Genomic DNA, 25,459 nt, shown 5'->3' on the forward strand with positions numbered 1-25,459 from the left:
TAGTATCCAAACTATTAGAATTGGATATTTTTAATGTGGGATCCCTCTTTCATTTTGTTTACAGATATAGACTGTGACAGTAGGTTCAATGAAAATGAAATGTATGAAGCACAAAATGAAATACTCTTTTATGCAGAGCTTCCAGTACTGTAACACATCACTGCAAGACACTAATGAAGCCCAGAATTTAAAATCATAATTAGACAAGGAGGATGAGAGCATTCAAGAAGAAAGAAACCCCACACAGAAAGGTTTAGGATACTTTATATTCCAAGTGAAGATATCTTAACAGAATCAAATATCATTGCTTACAAAAGAACAATTATTTTGTAGAGGCATTTTCAAGATTCAGATTTAAGGCTCAATAAGAACAGTGTCTTTGGAAAGGCCAAACCTGGTAGTCAAGAAAATTTAACACAAGATATATTTATCAGAAGATATTTTATTGCCAAGAAATACAAAATTGTTCCTCTCATTCCCTGATGTCTCATTTTAAAGATAAAGCTTTTCCTTCACCACTTTTAAAGATCTGTAAATACAGCATTGTAAAAAATTAAAACAATGAAAGAAAAATTGCAACAATAAATTAAGAAAAGAGGAGGAGGAGGAAAGCCCAACCAAGAATGTATTAGAAGCAACAGAAAAGTTGTGAAGTGGAATCAATGTATCATATTATGTTTTCCTTCCAAGAGCAGTTTGGGGGATTTGCACATGAAATAAAATAGCAGCAAAGAAAAAGGAAGTACAAGTGCATTTGTGTCCCACTGGAACTTGTTTTTTTTTAACCAAAACAGTAGTACTCATCAGAATCAATTTTGGGATGCTTATGCAGAGGCTGTGAGTCCTCCATGATAGAAGAATCACTGAACTGGTCCATATCTGAAGGGGTTTGGTGACCAGGGACATCATCCACTAAGGTGTCCAAATAACTCCCCACTGATATTCCATCCAGACCATCACTACAGTCTTGTAAACTGTTACAGCTGCCGTGGAGGGATGTCTCCTGACTTTCTAGCAAGCTGCACAGGCTGCCACTCAAACTGCTACCTCTGCTGGCAATGGCCTTCTCTTCAATCATCCATTTGATTGATTCAATACTTTCATTGATGATGAGTAGCTGGCGCATAAGCTTCACATCAGTGGCTCGGAGATTAACCTACAAGGCACAAGTGATTAAAAAATTACTCATTTTCTTCAAAACCAAACTCTAAACAGCAGGCTGGAAGCAACAAATGGGTTAAAAGAACCACACAAAAAAATCTACCTTTCACATCTAGGAAAAATCTATTTAATTAGTAAAAAAAAAAAAAAAAAAAAAAAAAAAAAAAAGTAAAAGAATTGCTATATTAATACTTTCAATGAAGTTCAAGTGGGAACCTGATCAGGCCATATAAGCAGTCCATTAACAGGAATACTAGTCAATGGCAAGACTCATCCACACACTAGTACAATGCTGTTTAGATCAGAAACACAGCTGCTATGACAACTCTTGGGGATAGATTTTCATTTTTCATAGAAGTAAGACACAAACCCATTTCCATTTACAATTACTCTAAGCTATTCAGCAGATACAGGCAGCTAAGCATTCACCCCAAATTATCCTTATTAAGGTTCCTTGAGTAACCTATAATTTTCAGATGTGCATCATTTTGAAAAGGGCTTGTGGACTTTTAACTTTTATTCACACTACACCCAAGTTTATGTTGCAAGCTGCTGTATAAATGTCTGAGAGTTGAAATATTGAACTTATCGAAACTGTAAATTTCAAGTTATTTAAACCCATATTACATGAAGTTCACAGTCGACCACTTATTACAGATTAACATAAAGAGCAACAATTTGCAAAAAACCCAACTAAATAAAAAATACACAGTAAGCAAAGTCCTACTTTCCAACTTAGTTGTGTGGTCGATGCATAAATACAGAAGTGTTAATGGTAAAGTACAGAGGAATATTACAGTGCTGCATTTCACAGACATATTTAACTGACTTCATGTTTTCCTTAACAGACAAACTTTATAAGCCACTGTTTTACTCAAATCTCCTCAATGAGATGAGACATCAAGGTGATGCCTAAGGTTTTGTTTGTTGCTTCTTGCTTTTAATCTGAAACATCACAAGTGTTTGCAAAAAAAAGTGACCTCCTATTCATCACATGAAACAAGTAAAACCACCAAAAACGCAATCTGACAATGATCCCAGGTTTGAGCATAATACCAAGTGTGAAGGGTCAGAAGGTACTTTTGCCCATAGTTTGCAACTTAATCAACTCTCCAGCCCTTTCCAACAGCACCCCAGCACTACTAAATGTTTTACATCCCAACAGACACACTTCCAGTCTCATCACTTCCACAGTAAGACCTCTGCCTAGATGAACTTTTGCCATAGTGACAACATAGGGCACACGTGCTTGAAACCTCTGGAAAAAGGATGCCAGCCATTTCAGATTAACTCATAGGGGTACCATGACCAGCATGTAATTTGTGTCATATTTTATCACATGTTCTTACATCTTTTAATTGTACTAATCAAGCATACTGCATGCAGATATGTCACTGTTTTAATACATGCATTTGGAAAATACTTTCTTTTATATATAATTTGAGTGTAATTCTCAATATTTCTGCGATAATGTCTGATATAGGTGCATATTTTACACGCTCTTTTTTCATAGGGCAGTAACATCTTAACTTTCATGTTATTAATTCAAAAAAGACAATACAGTGTATCAAAAATTTGAACGTCTTCACTCAATTGAGAAATAAGGAAGAAAGATCTGTTACGCCAGACAATAGACATTTTATGCTGTTCTCCAAGTCCACAACCATTATGCAGAAATATAGCACCTGTGTTGTTCATCCACAATGGACTGGAATGGAATTAGTATTCTCAGGAAGTGAAGACTGTATCTTGTTTTGCCAAGAGTACAATCTGTACATGGTTCTTTCCATACTCGAATAGCATCTTCTCAGTATCCTAAATTACATTGACCTGGTACAGTTCAAAGTTATTTAAATGTATTTTTACTCTGTTAGATACTGCAGAAGATTGTACTGGCGGTGGCTGGGATGCTTCATAGCAGCAAGTATGGTGCTGTATACTATATCTGTGACTAAAACAGTGTTGATAGCATACCAGTATTTCAGCTGTTGCTGAACAGCGATTACACAGCATCAAGGCCTTTTCTGTTATTCACTCTGCACTCTCAGAAAGTAGGCTGGGGTTGGGAAAGATGTTTGGAGAGGACAGAGCTGGGACAATTGACCAGAACTGACCAAAGGGATACAATGTTGTGCTCAGCAATAAAACCCGGGGATTTGGTCTTTCCAACATAGCTGTTGCCTGGGGACTGGCTGGGCATTGGTCTTCTGGTGGGAGATGGTGAGTGACTGACTTTGTATCACTTGTTTTTTTTTCTTTCTTCCCTTCACTTATTAAACATTATTACAACTTTTGTTCTTCCAATTCTCTCCCCCATCCCACTGGAAAGGGAAGTGAGTGAGCAGCTGGTGAATGCTTAGTAACTGACCAGAGTCAACAGAACACAAAGATATTTTGAGCTTTGCTAGTCACAGAATGTCTATGTAAATCTCATATGTATTCCCAGTCTCCTTCCCCAGTCCCCAGGATGACTTCCGAATATCCTCAATCCAATATCACAGGATTTAACATAGCTGACATGGTATTGTGCAAAATAGCTTTACCATTCACAGTTTTAACAATACTGCCCATCCATCATTGTTTCAGATGTGAGGTTCTGAAAACAGATTGACCATTTCGTAGCCCTCCAGCCCAAGCTGGTTACTCTACTTCTACCCATAAATCACTATAAACTATTTGCTCAGCAACTAGGCTGTCACGTAAGCAGTAAATTACCCATCTTCTCAAATGCAACTACAGACTTCAGCAACTTGCTGAGTATAAGCAAGTTTGGAAACAGCAAATTTCCCAAAAGGCTGATTAAAGAAATGTTTAACAGAGCTAGCACCATAGGCCTCTAATGAAACAGTCCCTTTCAGATAAAGTAGACATCTCATATGTTACAGATTCTGTTCACAGGAAATAATTTTTTGCTCTAAATACACCCACAGCTTCAGCATTTCTGTGGAACAACCTTACTGGGAGTAATTCTTTGCATTCCTGCATACTTCAGTCCTCCTCCTCCAAGCTACCACATCATCCCAAGTCTCCCATATCAAAAGTCTGTTTTTTTCTAAAGCAAACATTAAAAAGCAGTCCACTAAGTGTCATCTTTCTTTAGTATGGTTTAATCATCTGCTTGATAACATAAAAATGTCACTATGACATTTCTTGCCTCTTATCTGCTTTAGCCTAGACACAATCACATCAGTTAGTGTCCTGTTATGTAGCTGCAACCCATGTAACTGTTGGGAGTAAACAAGTCACTTCCAAGATGCTTCAACTAAAGGGACTAAACAATAAAATCTCATCATGTTTGACAGCTCTATTCATTTTGCACAGTAACACATGCATTCCAGATATAATCTAAACAGAATGTATCATAGCTAACACAGGTATTTCGGAACAGTTTCTACAGCTGCTCTCTTGAGTTAAAGGTTGCATACAGCACAACCATAGGGAAAGTGTATCTAAGTATGTATCAGTCCTCAGTAAAAACTTGTGGCATAAAGAGAAAACAAATTGTGATAAGAAAGTAAAAAGGAAATTCTCGTTACAGGCGAGCTTTTATATTTTTTTGCTTTGTTTGTATAACCACAATAGTGCAGATCCCCAGGAAGGATCATAAATGTTTAACATTAAAAAGCTAGTAATGACAAAAGAAAATAATAAAATTAAAGTGACAGCATCTTTCAAGTAACACAGCCTGGTAGCATAGGTGGACAGAACAGATTAGCATTCAGACAATCAGATCTTCAGTTGGAAGGGATAGCTGCCCTAAACGCCTGTCTGAGCCTCCTTCCCTCTCATAGTGGTTGTTCTAACAAGATAGCTCTTCCTTGCACAACTAGCCTTGCCTATGGTCTTCCATAATAACATGTGCAACATTGCTGTAATTTATTCAAGAGGATTTTTATATATATAAACATATGGACATCTGTGTACACATGTGTATACACAGATATACACAAGTATTATTTTTATATAGAAAGCGTTTTTAAAAAAGGACTTGACTAGGTTATTTGTTTTAGAATAAAACTCTTAATGACCAAGGCTGTTAACAAAGACAATTATCGCTTCCTGGCAGTCACCCAAAAGAATGCATTAGCTGTCCTCAGCCCAGTCACTTTGCTTTTGGATCAAAGGCACACTTGCACTGAGACTATGGGCAGAATGGACTTGTGTTTTCCTCCTGCATGTTCTGCAGACGTAACTTCCAGTTGGCTCCAAACACAGTGTGTCTCATTCCCCGCCAAAACCGAGAAAGCTAAACATTCTGTTCAATATATATCCTTTTAGTAGCTTCTTTCTGCAGATTACTTTCTTTTAGATTCCTGGGGTCCCATGCTACTGCTGCTGCTTCTTTTAACCACAGAAAGTCTGGAGGGATATTAATGGTAACTATAAAATGTGGTCTGAGGAAAGGATACTCCCAAATTTATTTAAAAGATACTAGTTTCATTTTTTTTTCTCAAGACTTTTATGTTGACTGCCATAAAGAGCCCACTAGTAAAAGGAAAGGAAATGAGTGAGCCTGAATAACAAGGCATTTTCTTCAAGACAAATCTTTTAGCCAGAGCACCATGAAATAAGTCACTACAAGATAAAAAATCTTAAACTTACAAGTTAATGGATTCAGGGAGCTATTTAAGTCACTCAGCTCAGAAGCTCTGCTCTGCACAGGTTCTCAAGCAGGACTCAAACACTGATCTAGGGATGGCTACTATGGAATCTGTGTTTCTAAACCGGTATAATTTCAAACAGATATTCCACAATAAATAGAAGCTGGGTGGAAACAGCAGCAAAATATGGTACCCCACTGAAAGCGGCTCAGAGGTACAGCCTGTGAGCAGTCTTGCAGAAGAAAATCGGCATGTAAAGAGATTAAGTGAAATGGGGACTGGAGTCAGTTCCATCTGTTGTTAAACACAGCCATGTCCATCTCTGTTGTCCGTTTTACAAACAGAATTTCAAACTAGTAGAATCTTTCCACGCCAAAGAGGTGTGTGTGACCACTATTGTTTAGGATTATTAATGCTACTGCTGTTTTCTTTTTTCTAGGGGGTGTCAGAGACAGCTTTCCAGTTTCTCATTCAATTTCTTCTATTTCCTCTGTTATTCAGGATAAACAGCTTTATGGTTACCCAGCCTACCTCCCCTTTCTTTTTTTAAAGGCAGATTACCTCAGTTTTCCATTGAATAATGAGTTCCGTTAATTCATTTGAGATGTAACAAAAGAAATATTAAAAAATCTAACAATCAATGTCCAAATAATAATTTGTTTTGAATTCTGAGAAGTCTCTTTCTTCACAAAAGCTAAACTTACTCCACTTTCTCCTGGTGTTACTTTTGCTATTACAAACACTGAGTAACAATTTTTAAAGTAATTAAAAAAATTGATTCCCAAGGAGAAAAGTGAGAGCGTGAAAAATAAAATAAACACACATTGGCAATTTTGAATTATTTCAGTCTTATGAAGACACAAATTTAGTAAGCAGATATAAAAGTATATAAAACTCGTCAATAAAACCTCATCTACCAATTCTGTGAGAGAATATACATAGCAAGCTAAGAAGACCATAAGCAACCTATACAAAAATTCAGTGTATGTGAATGCAAATATAGTTTGCTGAGCTAACACATTTACAACAGGGATGAGTGTGGTCGTACACACACAGAGGCTTCATTTATTAAGCAACCACCACAAAGCATGAAGAATGCCACTCGAGGGTTAGCAAGCTCAGAATGATGCAATAGCTTCTCAACAGTGAATAGAAGAAACCCTTTTTTTTCCATTTAACATGTCTAAAATAAAGGCAAAAATGACAGATAAGGGACAAATGTCTGCTCCTTAAAGACACAGGATGATTAATAGGCTGCCCATGAGCTCCATCCTATTTTAATTAGTAGATATGCATGTGCATGACCTTAAACCTCTTGCCTACTTCAAAACTGTCCTATTGGTTTCTTTATATAAATAAGCCAATTTGGGCAATGGCATTTCAGGATCAAGATGAAAAAGCAGAATGCCTCGACTGACTTCTGAATTTGAATGCAATCTTCAGCACCACCTATCAAAAAGCCTATGTGGCAGATCCTAAGAAAACAGGTTTACTACACTTAGGTGGAAGCAATCATCTACGCACAGGTGGAACTGTAACTGCTTGTGTTGCATCCACATCCAGTCCACTGTGAAGTTAACTAGCTTGGATTAATTCAGGCACTACAATAATTCAAGCTAACCAAATCAACCTGACACTGAACGTGAGGTCTCTCATTTCTTCAATTTCTTCAGCTGCATAAACAATGGAGGTGGTGACCAAAGTCTGGCAGAGATGAGACTATCAGTGAGTCGAGGTAGGTGCTCCAGTGTTCATCACTATGCCATGTGTGTCTGATATAGGTAAATTAAATTTCAATCAGCAGTGATATATGTAGATCAACAGCTTTTTGCACATCTGGTTTCTTTCAGCATAGACTTGTGTTATAATGTATTGCTGAGAAATTTTCCCCTTTCTTTCCACATGTGTTTTAGGCTTGTGATAATCTTCAGACAACAAGGGAGCACATATGCAAGCTAGATTTAACTTTTGTATATGTACGTGACCCATTGTTGATTTGTAGTTGTAGTTTGCTGATCCAGTTTATTTCTGCAAATTGAGCAAGTTACACTGACCCTTCTCAGTTATACTTCCATGATGAGTGACAATAGAAACATTGTGGCAGGTTACAGAATCCATCTTGATTGCTTACTTTTGGCTGTCTTTTGCAAGAGAGATTATTTATACTCTTGTTTCTTTTGAAGATTCCAAAATTGTTAAAATTCTCATAGTAAATTTTTAGGCAGCATTCCTTAAAATCACTGAAGTCCCAGCTGTTCAGAAAATGATCAGTCATTAAGTCTTCATTTTCTCTCTGCACCCTTGACCTTGCTAGTTTAAAAAGAAGCTCTAGCCCAGTCTTGTTTCAACCCACTGCAGTTCCACTGCAATCCTGAACCAAATGCTTATGACAAATATTTCTACAGGTCCTTCTGTAAAATCTGGCAGCAACATAATACAACTTTATGAATAGTGTTTTTTAACTAGGAAGGAGAAAGACAGTGTGATCTGACATCATCCAGAAGAGGATTCTGCTTCTGTAAACAGAGCTTACCAAACACACATTAGCTAAAGTGGGGAAATAGTCTGAGCTACCACCAGAATAATAGGAGGAAGAGCAACTTCATGAGGGAGCAAGTTAGCCTAGTAAGCACAGAGTGTAAATAATTTAATGAACAGATTGCAAGGACACTTCTTGCAAATGTACAAACAAAATATGCTAGTATGATTATCATCTGGTATAGAAATTTCAGTATCAGTTATTTGCATTTCTCTTACAACACCTGATTTTAATACATTAATTTCATACATACTAATGGATCCCCTTCAGACTTGACAGGAAAATACATACCACCAAGTTATGCAATTGTTTAATTACGTTATCTCTGTAACAAAAAAGTGGATCTCAAGGCCTTTTTCCACCTCCCTGAAATGTGCGTGATCCTTTTCTATGGACTATCTGTGGGCAGCCTGCCATTTGCATTAATACCTAATAAAATCTCAACGATTTGGATGAATCATTCACTCAGTAGGGTACAATATTTTTTTTTAACGTTATACTATTTGAGGTATCTTGTATGCTTAAGTGTAACACAAAATCCTGAGGGGGAAAAACTTTGTTTGTTTGTTTTAGGTTTTTTGCCATTGTTTTTATTTTACTGTGAAAAAAAGAAACATTTTAAATACCTGCTAAGCAGGTATGACGATTATTATTAGAGAGAAACATGCCGTACATTAGAGAGCAAGTAGCAGGAAAAAAAAAAAAGTTATTTAGTTAAGTCCGTATTTCATCACCTCCTGCCCGAATAAAATAAGTTCTAAATCAGCTCTTTAAGTACAGAAGCACCACAGAATTGAAAGAGAAACATCCAGCCTCAGAAGGATAAATGGATATAAAAAGAAGGTCCTGATTATTTTAGAGCATAGCTGAATGAACACGAAAGGGAGCAGTGAGAAAATAGAGGGGTTTGAGAAGAGAAAAAAGCTTCTAATACTACAGGAAGTTTTTACTGAATGTTTCCAAATATCCCATACTGCTGTGGTAAAAGCAGCATCAGACCTTAGAAATGTATCTACTATGACAGAGGCGAAAATGTTGAGAAAAATCTATACTATGGACTCACATATGTTGACAGATAAAATAATACCACAGCAAACATTCAGGTCAATATGAAGCAGTAACAATTGGCTGTGGGTGTCAGAAACTGTTACAGCAGATGGATGATCACAGCATCATTATAACGTGTTCTGGACACCAGCCAGAACACAGGACTGCGTGTGTCTTCCCCACCAACATGAGACAGAACTGGGGCTCAATAGCATATCTAGATTTTTTTTTGCATTGGATTTCACACTTGCCTTATTTATGTTTGTCTTGACCAAAACATGCTCTTAAAAATACAGTGCAAAAACTGGATAAAATATCTGTCCATTTCTGATTTAGGGTTGGTTAATAGCACTCCAGACCTGCTCATCCTTTAAAATTAATTAGTTTTAATACTGGCACTGTGTAAGTATGCTGAAAAGCATAGAACTAAAATAAAAGTGATAGAAGATCATGGGGTTTGCTCACAGGTATATCCAAAGTTCGAAAACGTTGCTTTTACTGAGATAACAGTGAACCTGACCTCATTGTTATTTTTAAAAGGAAAAAAAAAAAATCAAAAAAATAAAACACCCAAGTTGTTTCATTAAGTCAGAACAGAGACACGACAATATTACTACTGGAGACAAATCTGAACTTTCTTGAAATTCATGTCTGCTTTTGCAATGCCACTGGAGAGACACACATGATCAAAAAAAAATTCAAATCTTTGTCTGAACCTCCCCGGAATTCAAAATGGGATTCAAATAATTCTGTGGCCCTGGAGATGGGGTAGGTCTTGTTAAAGGGTCTAGGACAACTCTTTGGGGCCGGCTTTACGCGGGGACAATACAGAGCTCGGGAGATTCCGCCACTCCCCAGCACTTAGCGCAGCGCCGGTCCTCCCTGCCGCACGGCGAGCTCCACAAGGCCCTTCAGCATCAGAGGGGGTTCTGTGCAGCGCCGTGGGGAGCCCCTAGTGCCTGGCAGCGAGAGGTATCTCACAGGAGGCAGAGGGGGGACCACCCACAAGCTCGTTCCTGTCGTGCCTGCGGTGTGCACTGCATTAGGAGGGTGAGAAGGAGGTGCGGAGGCAGGAGGTGGGTGGGGAGGAACAGGGAAGCAGCAGAGGGAGCAGCTCCAGACGCAGCTCTGGGCATGGGTCTAAGGATAACTCATCGTGGCCAACCCAATGCACCGAGCTGGCCAGGCAGTGTTCAGGCAGCCGGCTCCCTCCCCGCGCCCGGAGCTGCGACCGGAGCTGCAACCGGAGCCGCTCTCACCCTTGCTTCCCCTCCACTTCCCCCGCCGCTTGCCCCTCTGCCTGCAGCGCCTCTTCCTCCCCCACCTAATGCACTGCACTCTGCAGGCACGGCAGGAACAAGCTCACAGGCAGGTCCCCCTCTGCCTTCCATGAGGCCCGCATAGAGTTGTCCCTGTGTAGAGTCGTCCATGTAGAGTTGTCCAGGGGAGAGCTGGCCACAAAGAGTTGTCCTATTCTGTCATCTGGGATTTCCAGGTTAAAAAGCAGAAGCAAACAAGAGGCTAGAACCATTTTTAGCAAGCTAAAACACTGAATATGACCAACACAACTAGCAAAGCAGGCTGCTGCAGGCTAAACTAGCTTGGCTCAAAAAGCCAAGACCCCCTTTGGCTCGTACAGAACACACTGCAATAATCTGTTCTGGTCACAAAGCATGATTATGCAGGTAATAAAGTGAAAGCATATATTAAAGATTAAACAAACAGAAATCCTATGTTTCTAGCCAAGGACATCTCTTGAGAAGGCAGCAGCAGTAATCAGTCACGCACTATAAACTTCAGGGCAAAACCAGGCACTCTAGCTACTACTCTTGCCATATTATTTGATGCCTCTTCTGGCCCATAACCATCATCCACACCATGTGGTATAGACCTCAGCTTCTCCTCAACCACTGTAGTTCATGTCATATTGCTCTTTTATACCTGCTCTTAGTAAATTTTTCTACATAGCAGACTACTGGGGCAATGTGGCTTGATCCTAATTCAGCAAAGAACATTATGAGTAGATCAAGAAGGAATCAAGGTCATTTGTTACATTTCCCATTTCTTCTTCTACTGAGGAAATACTAGCTACTAAGCTAGAAGGGGAGCAGAAATAAGGTGACGACTTGCACCAGATGGCTAGGAAAAGACATATATGGTCTTTGCCAATAATTAAGAGTGACCTGGCAAGTGAGAGAACTAGATAAATAAATCTAGGACACAAAAGAGCAGGACTAGAGAAGTACAGTTGCATTTGAAAGGGCTGGTTAGGACTCTTCTGAAGTAATTTTATCATTAAACTACAATGGACTACAAATCAACAAATATTAAGGACAGAAATGGCAAAAGCATAAACGTCATATTGTTGTTTGGGTTATGTTTCTTTTTCCTCTGAAATGGTAGGACTGTTGCTTTGCACTGGTGAGTGCAGAACCAGCTATATGAATTGATGGTTGCTGTGAGCTACCTCATCTGCTTATGGGGAAAACAGCAATTGTGCCTCTACTCCATTGCTCCAGTCACAGCAACTAGTGCTAGGTGCTGACAAAGTTGTATGTAAATTCCATGGACATTTGAAGTTGAAGAAAATTACTTTTGCTTTGGCATACTAGTAGTACTGATCTTCTCTTGCAAAGAAGCTTTTTCCTCTGCTGTTGCAGGATTTACAGTTTTCTCCTATAAACCCTGTAACACTAGGAACATGCCACAGGCCACCACTTGAGACTAAAATATTTCAGTGTAGGGCACAATCCTCCCGTGACATATGGATAGCCCATTAACTGTTACAGTGGTTGAAATGTCCCTGTAGAAGGCAAAATGCACTTGTAGTCACAGAGTAGGACAAGTCCTCTGAAAGTTATCACTCTGGCTTCATGTTTCCTCCTCTTATGACTGTATAGTTTTGACAAGACTAGAACAATAGTCTAAAGTTGGAGTTTACAATGAGTCCTTGAATGACCTGTCAAAGTTGTCATGTTTTTGTGCAGAACTATCCAAATTCTGTCAGAAAACCTTCCTGCCCATGGGAAGGATTATTCAGTACCAGACTACATAAAAAACCACTACATTGCCACTGTTTCATCATCATGTACTTTGTTCTAAACACATATCATTTGGTTTTGTCCAACAGAGAAAATGGTCTGTATTAGCTTAGAGAACAAATTCAGGCTTGTGATGTGGCTGAAACAGGTCTTGTCCAGGCACTCTTTCAAATGTACGTGTTAGTCTCATCCCAGGAAGAATGCTAGATATTCACTAGTTTTCTGAAGAGGTGGCAAACCAATGTAGATCCTATTTCTGCTTACACAGAAATGCTTCCCAGTTTCCTCCTTGCTGTCAGGCTTTTTTTTCCTAGTGATTTATAATTATTGGAAGGGTCAAGGTCAGAGTCTGAAGCTTTGTAAATTAAAAAAATCTTTTCAGCAAACAGTATTAGAAGAGTAATGTCCGATGTTTGCTATATCTCAAACACATATGAGTGTCCTGGGTTACAGTGTAAAATGTGCCAAAAGAAAAAAAAATATATTCTATTACCATCTTCAGGAGCTGTTGAGACCAGGTGGGGCGGTGCTCCCTGCCTCCCCCCTCTGGACTATCTCCTGTTACTGGGCACAACAATGCCTGATCGCCTGACCCATCGGTAACTCGCTCCTGGGCTATCTCCTGTTAATGGCCCATCAAGGAACTGCCTCACGACTCCCCATCCCATTGTGAGATGCTCCGCCCGGGGAGGGGGGGGGAAGGAGCCAAGCAGTCCATGCCAAATAAAAACGGAGATTTTGAACACCCTAGCAGCCTTTCTTCCACTGGATTCCCAGAGGAGCTTTTCCCCCCACCTGAGTTCCAGAGGACGAGAGCTACCTGCCGATCACTGGACCTTCGGAGGAAGACCAGACTCTTTTACCTGATTGCTGCTTCCACAGAACTACACCCATCACTTCAGGAGGACTGCAGCCAGCATCTTATCGGACTGCTACTGCCACCCTAACAGGGTGTCAGGTTGTATTCCTGACTCTGTCAGTGTAAACCAGTGGGTTGTTTGTTTTTTCCCTGCCTTGTGTTATATATATATATATTAGTAAAGAACTGTTATTCCTATTCCCCATATCTTTGCCTGAAGGCCCGTTAATTTCAAAATTATAATAGTTTGGAGGGAAGGGGGTTGCACTCTCCATTTCAAGGGAGGCTCCTGCCTTCCTCCACAGACACCTGTCTTTTTCAAACCAAGACAATGAGCTACAAAAGCAGTGCAACCATTTCAAGTAGAACATTTTTTTAAACCAGCGGAAATTCTGTAGGAAGACTGAAAGAAATTATACACAGAAAAATGCAAAGCAGTACAGCTGTTCTACCTTTGATTTTACCTTGGGTTAAAAGCAGAGGAGCTTGGAAAATCCGGACACATTTGTTACATTGTAATTCTTGGATGTGTGCTTCCTTCTGTATCTAGAGAGAGGCAGGTTACATGGCCAAAGCAGCAATGCAGTAAAATGACTCTCCTTCTGGAAGCATTTTAGTCATGAATGCAGTTGGTTTCTAACAACAGTGAACAAAATTACAAATTAAGACAGTGAAGTGTTTATAAAACCTGAAACTCCCAGTAGTGAAATAGCAATTTAGCATTGCTTTACAGGAACTAAATTATTTCACTTCACCTGGCACTGCACCGAGCAGGGCCATACAATATTGCAAGGAGTTTATTTTACAGCACAGCAAATGAAACATTCAGGTAACTTTTCCTAGCAGCTTAGCTAGTTTGTGTTTCCTGTTAATTAACAAAGGTCCCATACCATTCCCTTGACAAAACATAAGTGTTTAAGAAATGCCAGGTTGGTGGGAGAGAGAGGAGAAGGATTAGATTGCTGAAAGCAGAGTTGCATAGCCGTGCCAGTATTGCTCTTCGTTTTATTTATGGCAGCTCTTGGAGAGGCTGCATATTCTGACAAAACAGAGCAGCTAACACATGACATATATATACTGTCTAGTGTCCTCTCCTTATCTCCCCCTATGGAAGGAGGGAAACCTCCTTCAGAGCAACTTCGAGGTGGGAATCCTCAGAGACATTTTATTGCACACATTCATCCGCAGGCAGGCAGCCAAAGGGACTCACCACTGCAACACAGCACAGTATATGTCTGAAATAACTGACCATCTGAATATGCCTCTAGATTTGAAAAAAACTTGAGCTCTGTTGTTTATACCTTTTAAAACTGTAATACAAGGTGGCTTACAGATCCTTCGAACCTATTTTTGTCACTTATTTTGGTCAGCCTCCGGACTACAGCTTCTTCCAGCTGGTTATCACAAACACTGCCCTGACACAGTCAGGCATCTCTGGAAGCCTGCAAACTGTTCAGGTACACAGCTGGGCAGAACTCATTGAAGAGAATGTCTCAGGGCCCACTGGTCACTTTGGAAACAACTGAGCTCACACTACAGACAAAGACAAACATTGGAAAGACATCCATCAACACCTAAGCTGTAAATGACTGACTACAACAAGAAAGCATGTTAAAAGCTGTGAAAAAGAAGAAAGATTACTTCAGTAAGTATAGTTAAAAATCTTTCTCCAAACCACATCCTCCAATACTGGTTACTTCATAAAGCAGAGTATAGACAGGTTGCAAGCACAATCATTAGCAATGTGTTAAATTAACTGAAGCCACTGCATAGCTGTAAATTCAACAACTACTGAATTAATTGTCCTAGTCAGACACATATCTACTACAGAAAAACAAATACCATGTGGATTACAATGCAACTGTTTCAATGGACACGTAGAAAAATATTGTCTCTGTCATTCTAAGTCTTACTCGTAGCACAGCTACAGTTTGCTATAGACTCAAAATCAGAGCATACTTGGCTCTAGGGATACCAAGGTTGTTTGCACACTCACATGGCTCAGTGCATCACGGTACAGAGTAAAACCAAGCTCAGAAAGCAACTTACCCTCAGGGTAGGGCTTACTACTTCATAATAAGCACTACTATGGTGAGTACAGGCACAGAATGTTTCCCAGCTAGATCTGGTTTGTAGCCATTCAGCTGATTAAGGATGTGACTGTGAGGGGCTCTTCCTTTATGGCAAAGGTCAGATGTGCAGGAATGTTTTAGCTTCTGCATTAAAGAACATAGTTATTTTAATTATTAATCTCCTCCTTGACTTTTATTGCAGCCACATATTTCAGAACAAATATATCAACCTCTTCCTTAAACTCTGTAGCAGTCACTCCTATCCAGTTCTCTCTCCAATCTCTCCCTCATCCTTGAACGACTTAGACTGTCTGCCACAAAAATTTTAATGTTTTTCTGAAGTGACTGAAAAGACCAACATTCACATGTTTAAAAATCTTCATACTATGATTCCCTTTTGGCATTAACTGAAGTTATCCAATGATAAGGATTATATTTCAAAACGGTGCTTGAAAACAACTACAGTACGTACAAGGCTCCAGGACTGCAACACAGAACAGCTAAAGTGACCAAAACACATCCAGACTTTCCTAGCAAGAAAACCAGACATATGGAATCTTTCAGAGTTTGGCTTGGGTTTTTTTATGTGATTTCCTTTTTGTTTGTTTTTTATTCCCCCCCACCCACACACCCGCCCCCCCGCCCCGCCCCATGCCCCAAGCATTCAGTAAATTAACAGACCCAAACTGGGTAATCTTGCTCTTTGGAATTGCTGTGTTGATGGACACCCTCACACTCCAAATTCAAGTTTATTCTGCCTCCTTCTTTAGTTGCTTTTAGCAGCTGCAATTTTTAACAGTTTCTTCAGCATTGTGAATAATGTAATATCTTTCTGAAAAACCTGTAAAAAGCCAATTTTGTTGCAGTTATTTTAGAGCAACATTTAGTCAAGCTACTTGAGTCATTACAGCTTGTAAAGCCATCACTTTCCTATATATCTCCAGTGCAGAAGGCTTGCATTCACAAAAACAGTGCTAAAGTTTGAAGCACTGCCTGTTACCTGTGTTACAGTAAAAATTTAAAAATACCCATACAGAAGGTTACAGATTGCGTAGGGGACAGATCCTTGATTCAAGGTGGCCTTAGCATTGATATCCAGTTACAAACATCTCAAATTAAGAAACTAAAAGATACTGATGTCATCTCAGGCTGCAGTTGCCCTACGAGATACCAGTTCCCATTCCACACCAGTAATTGTAAGTGGGTGGTTGAAGCCAAAATTCAATAAAAAGAACTGGCATGAAGGCAAAAAGTAACCCATCATGGGTAAATGCTTATAACGAGCAGCACCACTCATGAGACAGAGCTGGAAGACAAAGGCTAGAAGTCTGCCTTCATAACAAAAAAGTTCTCCTTTTACTATGAGATTACCTATAATTTTCTGTTCATATCTCTTCATCTTTACAAACAGTACTCTGAGAACCATATTTTGGAACTGCTTACATGTAAGGTGCCCAGCTTCCATGGTTATAAACGCAGATGAAAATCCAAGAGAGAAATTGCACTCAATTTAATTAAATTCCAATTGCTTTTCAATAGCTCAGATCCTCTGTCTTTTTTACTCTTGTAACTTCATCCTCATTTGCTTCAGATTCCAGTATCCAGCTGCTCTTTCAGGACATGGAGAGAAATTAAATACATAGAAAAAAACAAGTTCACTGTGGAAAGTTTACTAGATTTTGAGCTTGAGGGCAGAGAACAAAGGATCTTGTAACCTTTAAAAAGTGAATTGAAAGTGTATTATTTTTCCTTAACTATTTACTGTTAGAAAAAAAGAAGTATCAAAGAGTCAAAATGCACTTGCTGTCCATCACCTCTGCTCAATATACGTATTTGGTATCGTGCATTTCAAGTTTTTCCTGCTCACAGACAAAAGGTACTTTAATTATTGCTAGCCATAATTATTAACAAAAAACCCCAAAGTATTGACACAAAATGGTGATTATCAAAGGCCTGGAGAACCTGCCTTATAAGGAGTTAGGTCTTTTCTCCCTGGAGATCAGAAGCCTTGGGTCGGACCAAAGACGACAGAGGCTCTCTCTTCACAATGAGCCTTGTGGAGAAGACAAGGGGCAACGGGTACAAGTTGCACCAGGAGACGTTTCATCTTGATATAAGAAATATTTTTTTTACAGTGAGGACAACCAATCACTAGAACAACCTCCCCAAGGATGTGGTGGATTCTCCATTGCTGGATATTTTCAAGATGTGATTGGACATGGTGCTCCCTCTCCCATGAACTGTTGAACCACATATCTTTTAGAGGTCCCTTCCAGCCTGGGCTATTCCTTGAAAATCATGAAGTTCTGCTGATTTAATCAGAAAGTTTGTAGCCTATTTGCTAAAAGCTGTTATAAGTCACTTAAACTGAAGAGCTTTGTGAAGAAGGGGTTTAGTCTTTGCATCTTTTCATTACAAATTGTCAGCAATCACTTCGAAAAGCTGCTTCAAAGCCAAATGCTTCCGCTACACTTGAAACAAAGTAATTGAGAAAGAATCATCATGAAACGATAATATATATTCTTTAAAACAAGGGCTGGCAAAAGTCTCACTGTACACAGGCAGCCTAATCAGAAGTCTCGAGTGAAGTATCTCTTCCACTGCTATGACGATCCATACATGAGACAGAAGCACTTGTACTGAAGTATTTCACACTGATGCTTCTAGGTAAGGTACCAACAACATTTCACAGACTCTTGGTGAAGCAGTAGCTAATAATGTAAGCACATATTCATCTGTACTTCCTGGGGACTTAAACCCTTCAGTGGCTGCTATAGCTGAATGAGGACAGCCATAAGCACTGATTGAGCGCAACACGGAGCTGTTGCACAATCCAAATCCTTCTGCTAGGCACTGGGAGAAGTTTGCCTGTCAAAAGATATGTTTAAATAGGCATTAATTTAAAAAACCTTGCTCACCTTGTCCTTCCAAAGATGGTCTGAAAAGATGGAAAACTTGGCAAAGTTCTGGCACTATAACTAGGTTGAAATTTTTTCTTCCTAAGGAAGAAAGAATGATTTTCCCTAAGGATCAATCTAAAAATTCCTTTTAACCTGAGTATCCTGATATCACTGCCCAATCTGCATTATATGTAAAAATTACAAACTCCTCTACCATGTCATGCAAATCAGGTGGTATGAAGGAGAGAACTTGTTAGCAAGATGCAAGTGAACTTTAGGAGAACTTGAGGAAATAAGTTCATTTGTATTTTTGTATGCCTTCTTTCTGCTTCTATGAAGAGCTTCACTTCAGGGATTCACTGAATAACTGCTCACTAAGAAATCAAGGTTAATCAAACCCTCCTACACAGGCTTGAGGCTTAGCCACTAGTAACTTTACATTTAAGATTTTATCTTCAATCAAGTTTTTAGCAAAAATTCCAATTAATCTAATACAAAATCAGCATCTGATACATAGCTTTACACTGCTAACTAGACACACTGAACCAGATCTTGGCTTCAATTAAGTCAATTGATGTTATCATACAAAACGGTGAATGTAGCAGCCTGTACCTACAGCATCTGTTAAAGAGACGTTTCAAGTCACAGTTGTTGACTTTTTTAAAAAGGTCCTTTAATGAAACTAATAAAGGCAGACCCCCCACAACTGTGGATCTAATAAATCTAAGCAAATCTGAAATAGTTCAAACTCTTAAGAGCTTGTGGAGTAGAGTTACAGCAGCTCTACCCTCCAACTTGCACCTTCATTTACATGCTAAGGATATGTTAAAAAAAAAATAAAAGAAGGACTGGCATCATAATGATCATATTTGCCTTAATTCCAATCAGTAGAGAGTACTTTTACTTCTGCTTCATTTTGTCAGGGCTCCATGTTAATTAGCCTTTTAAAAATAGTTATACCAAAATAGAACTAGGAGAACAAAGAGGAAGAAAACTCAACTAACTAATCAGAGAGCATAGGAATATGCCTCTATCTCAAATAGCTTTAGCCTCTTGGCAACAGGATTGTTTCCATTTCTTTATCCCTTCACCCTAAAAACCACTGCACTCAGGATACCCAGTTTGACCTTCAGACTCATTAACAATATTTGATCCTCAACAGTGTTCACTGGAAGGAATCTCATCTAAGAGTCCCAACGCTGTCATTTACCCCTCACTTCCAAGACATTGTTTGCCTTTTCTGCCTGAAATTCTTGTGCAAAGCATGCTGTTTTTTAATTGCACATAACGCAGATTATACTCTGTTAAACCTTTTTAGCTTTCGAAGAGGCAATAAAAAGTTGATTTGGGAAACTGTTGAATTAAAAGAAAAAACCCCCACACTCTTTTTCTTCAGGTGTTAAGGAAAATCTCCCCTTGAGTAACACCAGAACTTGTGTAGGAGAAATGAGGCTTCTGAAGCAGTATAATTTCGGGCTGTAGAATGAACATCTCTGATTATTTACTGCAGTGTGTAGCTGATGAAGTCATATGTATTGAATTGTGACCTCAGGAGCACAATACACCAGAAACAGGGTTTCAGCTATAAAGGGTTATTATTAATCCCCCAATAAAAGATTCCACCTAAAATACCCCAGGAGGAAAGAGTTGAACATTAACATTGTGACAAACTGAGTCAAGGGCACATTGACTAGTAGGAGGTAGTTCTCACATCCCAGACTGACCAGAGCACAGTGTTTTGACCCACATTGGCAACTATGTCATGCTCCCCCTGTTAGTTGACAGCCTTATGCCTCAAAAGTTTTCAGAATCCAATACAGTCTCTGTCATGGCCTTGGTGGGGAAAACTGAAGGCAAAGAAGGGAAAGGAGGCCTGGCTAAGCAGGTCCATGTTTCAAGAAAGATACTTCATGGTCCTTTGTGTGTGATTCCAGTGACTATGAGCAAAATCAAGCTTGAGGGGAAAAGAGCCATGTGCTGAGAACAGCAAAACTATCTGAAGAAGCAAGATGCAAGCCTCAAGGCCTTTAGCCAGCACATGTACAGTTGCCACACACACCCTACTGATCTGTCAGGTGCTTCAACGCACAGTCAAAACCAGCATTTCCAAGTCAAATATTGATATGATAATATGCTTATCTCTTAACATTCCCCTGCAGCAGGTGACTCAGGAGAAGTAATCACTTCCATCATTTCTTTCATGCTCTTCCAGCCCAAGGACATGGCAACTCCATGAGAGAAAGTTCTCAGAGCTTCCGCTATATCTCTCTTCCTCAGGAGTATCCAGTCCAAAAGATATCACTACTTTGTTCTGAAGCAAGGATAAGCACTAGCTTCTTATATACAAGATGGATGGAAGAATAGAAGATCAATTTCTTTGGAAGGACAAAGTGTGCATTGACAGGAAAGGAGATGGCCCTCCAGTTTTAAATGAAAAAAAAACAAAACGCTTCCACCTACTTCTGCTCCTGTACATTTGAAGTTACTCTGATCACTGGAAGGATTATGTGCTGCCAGAGCTAAGGCTTGGTGTCCACTCCTAAACATTACAAACATGTTCAGGTATGCTTCCCTTGTTCTTTACTGTCAGGGGGCAAACAACAGGATGTCAGGAAAACACAGAGGTATTTTATAGCAGCTATGAGCTGGAAAGTGACGAGAAAGTGTAGTTAACAGTAAAATCCATCCTTAGCACTGTCAAGAGCTTTGGTATCTCCATGATTCAAATGCAATGATAGGTCAAAACACATTAAGGCAGTATCAATAAAATAGATTTGTTTGTCAGATTTAGTTGAAGTTTGCCAGCACGGGCACAGTTGTTGTAACAAACAATAGCTGTGGGAACGGACAGAAGTTGAGCTGCACAATTTGTAAAAAGCCAAGTTTAAAAACAAAACAAGCAAACAGAAAATAGCTACATCTGCCCAAAATACCTTCATTAACAAAAACAAGGATACAAGAAAATGAGACAGTACTGCTCAGCATCAAATACCAAGATGTCAGCACAGTAACCAATGTCAAGATTTTTGTATGTGACTAGCAAAGAAGACTAACCTTGTTTTGTAAATGCTAACAAAAAGTTTGTCTCAAGTTTGAAGCAACCAAGCAAAAAAAGCACAGATGTGTCTATCTGAAGTTCACCAAATGGGCTGTAGAATCTGCTAGAAAAAGATAGCTTGATGGATGATACTTGGTTTTCTAAACTTACAATCTTTTCTATTTTTTGCATCTGCTTACTACTGCAGCAGCTATAAACGACTGTTTTACATGTTCACAGCCTCTTCGGCCTTGCAGCAAAGCCAAAGAATAATATGTTACAAAAAGATGCAAAGTAAGTAGCTAGATAGAAATTTTGGCCTCTTTCAGGAATGATGTGCAGAACAAAACAGAAAGAAATATAGAAGGAAACAGTGTGATTTTTACCTGATACTGTTTTTAAATGATCAGATCTGTACAATGTCAAAGAAAAATTGCAGAGGGGAAAGTGGCAGATTAAGAACCTGAAGAAACCTTAAGGATAGAGGAAAATCCTGAAATCACTAAAATTGAAAGTAGAGGAAAACCCCAGGAAGATAGTTCACTTTCATGCTCTGGATTACAGAAGACGGCTGAGACCGTGAAAAAGATACAGGCAGAGTACCAATACTTCACCTTTTACAAATAGTCATTACATTCGTGGTTTAATGCGCATACACAGACTAGAAGTCAAATGGGAAGAGGTGTGTAACAGAACTCCCTTTACTTAGCATACGCGATGAGTTCAGGTGTGAAAGTTTATCAGTCATTGAAGTGACAAAGAACGGGAGAGGTCAAGGATGTTGGGACTAAAACACATTCATGCTGAGGATGGGGAGGAAAAAGAGGGAATCTTGGTGGCAGGAAAAAGAAGAAGAGGCAAATTGAAGATTGTGACATGAAACTTGAAAGTGTAAAGTAGGTGAACAGACCAGCTCAAAAATAAAAGGTGATGAGGGCAAGTCACTCATTTCCTGCCCCCCTTAACAGGCCTAGCTGTCGTGACATGTCTAGTCAGTCACATCAAGAACACTGGCTAGCTTATTTGTTTCCTTTGCAGTCAGACAGCCTTAACAGTTGTATGTTGTAAGCTACCTGCAGGTCACTCTACAACTCTTGTGCAAGCTTAAAATTCAAAAATAACCGCGAGATATGCTGACAATGTGGAACACAGCGTTAAATCCGAAATTCACAGTGATCATTACACTAAAATACATTGATAGTTTGATTTGTGAGGATTTCTTAAACCATATGAAGCCATACAATAGAAAGTGTGATTTATAAATTACGTCTCAAGATTAGATTAAGGTCATCATCTTGGCTATTAACTCTCAGAATATCCATTTTTTATTTCTCTTTCCCCCTAGCAAACTTATTCTTTAAAAACCTCTTACAAACCCACCTACCTTCTGCTTACATATATGTAAGGTTGCACAGGAACTGATGGTATGGCATTGTACTTGTTCACTCAGGATGAGGTTGCTTTGCTTGCTGTAAACAGCTGAGTTCCAAGATAGTTGCATAAAGTCATCTGAACATGTTGCCAGCAAAATCCTCATCCCAATAAGATCAAATTCCATACTGTTTTCAACTAAGCTTAGTGGCAAGAACTATGGAAAGAGGTGCTACCAAAGAGAGTCTTTTGGGCCCTCACATAAGAATTACGCCCTAATAAAAATAGAAGGCATAACTATGCTTGCACATCTGAAGTACTCTGTATTGTCAGAATCCTATTTGCTGAATGTTCACTAGTTGCTTGCCCACCTGCTTCCAAAGAGTGGGTTTTTTATTTGCCTTAAAAAAAATGAAGCCAGTTTTACAGCACCATCAAAAAATTTATTGAGATGGTGACTTAGAAAGTAGGACAAGCACCTGCACTAAGCTAGTAGACAAGTCCTAAGTTCTGAACTAAATACAGCACAGTCCCATCACAGATCTCTGATTAAAAAAACACAAAACAAAAACCACAACACAAACAAAGCCCTCAACCAAAGTATAAATAGTTAGTTGTTCAAGAATTACTGTGCATCTTCTGCAGAGTCTGTTTGGAACTAAGTAAGTCTCTGAAGACAAATGTCCAGAACTGGAGTCACTGAATACCAGGCCGAATTTTCAGACTTAAAACATCCAGTGTCTCTTTAGGTATTAGACATCAGCAGTAAACAGGTGCGACGCAGAAAATGCATTTACCACAGAGAGAGATTAGTGCATTATTTTGTTTCTTGATACACGATCTTTCAGCACTTTTAAGCAGCCGACAGGAACCAACTATGAGTGTCTGCCGAACTGCCACTCTGCCAGAAAAAGAACCAACAGGTTACACGCCCTCCACGCCGTTCAGCTGAACAACCTCCTCCTGCTCACCTGGGCAGCAGCAGAGGTTGCAGCCTCCCTGCTGCCACCCCGGCGGCACCGGCACGCGGCGGTCGCGGCCGGAGCGGCGGGGTGCGAGGCGGCAGCCGCGGCTGCTCCCGGGGGCGGGCAGCACCGCCTTCCCGCGGCGGGGCCAGCTTGTAGGTCGGGGAGAGAGCCGGCCCCGTCCCCGGCCGACCCTGCGGGGAGCGCTGCCCACGGAGGGCCGGCGCCGCCGGGAGCGAGGCGGCGGTGTGGGAGGGCTGCAAACGCCCCAAGCGCTGCCGCAGGGCCCGTCGGCCGGCACCCGGCTACTCACCATCTCCTGCCTCAGGAGGTGAAGTTTCGTCTCCAGCTTGGCCAGGGCGGCGGCGCGGCGGCGCCCGGGGGCCGCGGCGGGGCCGCGGGCGGGCGCGGCGGCGGCGGGGCGTCCCGGCAGCTCCTCCCCGCGCAACGGCCGCGCCAGGCTCTCGGGGACTTTGCGCCCCAGCTTTTGCTCGACGTCGCGCAGGTCTGGCGCAGCGGCAGGCTCCATGGCTTGCCCTGGAGGGGCCCGCGGTAGCGCCGGCACTACCCGCGGCCGCCGGGCCGCTGCAGGAGCGCGGAGGCGCGTTAATCCGCGGCAGCTCCGGGGCCGGCGGCTGAGCCGTGCAGGTGACCCGCCGCAGACATAGGGATTTCCTGAGCGAACCAGCCCCCCCCGCCCTTCCTTTGCCACCGGGTGGAAAGACAAAAGCAGGCAGGCGGGGGCGACGGAGAAAAACTCCCCCTAAGGCAAGGGGGGGCGCGCCCTGTCCCTGCTCCGGCCGCGAGACCGCGATGCGCCCCGTCAGCGGCCGCCTGCCCGCCCTCCCGCCGCGGGCACCGGGACCCGAGTCATCGCGCGCCTCGGCCGGCTGCAACTTTAAAGCCCGCTGGCAGGTGCAAGAGGCGCGGCGCGGCCCTCCTACCGTAATGCCTGGAGAAGAGGCGCAAGCCGGCGGCGGCGGTGGGGCGCCCCCCCCCGGCGGGGAGAGCGTGCCCCGTCCGGGAGGGAGAGGGAGAGGAGAGGGAAAGGAGAGGAGAAGAGAGAGAAGGGGAGAAGAAAAAGAAAAAGAAAAAGAAAAAGAAAAAGAAAAAGAAAAAAAAAAGAAAAAGAAAAAGAAAAAGAAAAAGAAAAAGAAAAAGAAAAAGAAAAAGAAAAAGAAAAAGAAAAAGAAAAAGAAAAAAAAAAAAAGTCTCCAGAGCTCTGTGACCCTAGATCCCTTTCTAACAGGGACAGAAGTATATGTAAGTGCGAATGTTATTCCTACTCATCAAACAGGTTTTATTTGAGGCAGGCTGATTCCACACCCCCTCCCCCCACCCCCCCTCATTATTTTTATCGTTTTTGCACCCCCTTCCTCCTCTTTAAAAAGCAAAGCCTGCTAGCTGAGCCAGTTGCTGTAACTCTAATAGTCTGGCCGTGCACATAGCAGTGCTGGAAGCACCCTGTTGCTCCTTGTCCGAGGGTCTTGCTACATACACCTGTCACAGCACTGGAAAACCTTTTAGGCATGAAACTTGGGGTATGCGAATAGCCCCGTCCGTGGAGCTTCAGCTGACTCATGTCAGGCGGGGCAAGAGAGTGAGAGAGTGAGACCAGGCACTAGGTTTGAATGCTAGGTTCTTTATAGCAACTGGAATCACAAAAAGCAGCGTGGTGAGCTTGGGAAAACAAAATATTGCTACAGCGAACAGGATATTCTCTGTGAAATAATTTAATCAGTACTTCAAACTGTAAGAGTTATTGATCAGAGAACTTTGCAAGGCTTTAGTACAGTCAAGCAAAAATCCCACATATATGTGTGATAATCTTACAGGTGTATTGATTTTAGGCCAGGACCCTTATTG

At 40.9% G+C, this 25,459-nt stretch overlaps 1 protein-coding gene across 1 annotated transcript; it reads right to left on the minus strand.

The window, feature by feature from the left end:
• Positions 1-781: 781 nt before the first annotated feature.
• LURAP1L (leucine rich adaptor protein 1 like) lies at positions 782-24,242 on the minus strand. Its single transcript, XM_086480366.1, has 2 exons — positions 23,907-24,242; positions 782-1,156 (listed from the first exon to the last, which is right to left on the minus strand). Exons 1-2 carry the CDS (start codon positions 24,120-24,122, stop codon positions 782-784), a joined length of 591 nt encoding a protein of 196 aa, XP_086336492.1. The 5' UTR covers positions 24,123-24,242.
• Between the last annotated feature and the right edge of the window lie 1,217 nt (positions 24,243-25,459).

This window comes from Leptosomus discolor, chromosome Z (assembly GCF_034619465.1).
Source record: "Leptosomus discolor isolate bLepDis1 chromosome Z, bLepDis1.hap2, whole genome shotgun sequence".
Lineage (NCBI taxonomy): Eukaryota > Metazoa > Chordata > Aves > Leptosomiformes > Leptosomidae > Leptosomus > Leptosomus discolor.

Coding starts and splice junctions, on each gene's coding strand:
- LURAP1L (XM_086480366.1), bottom strand. CDS start 24,122: ATGGAGCCTGCCGCTGCGCCAGACCTGCGCGACGTCGAGCAAAAGCTG. Junction 1,157..23,906: donor ACCTCCTGAGGCAGGAGATG/GTGAGTAGCCGG, acceptor TGTGCCTTGTAG/GTTAATCTCCGAGCCACTGA.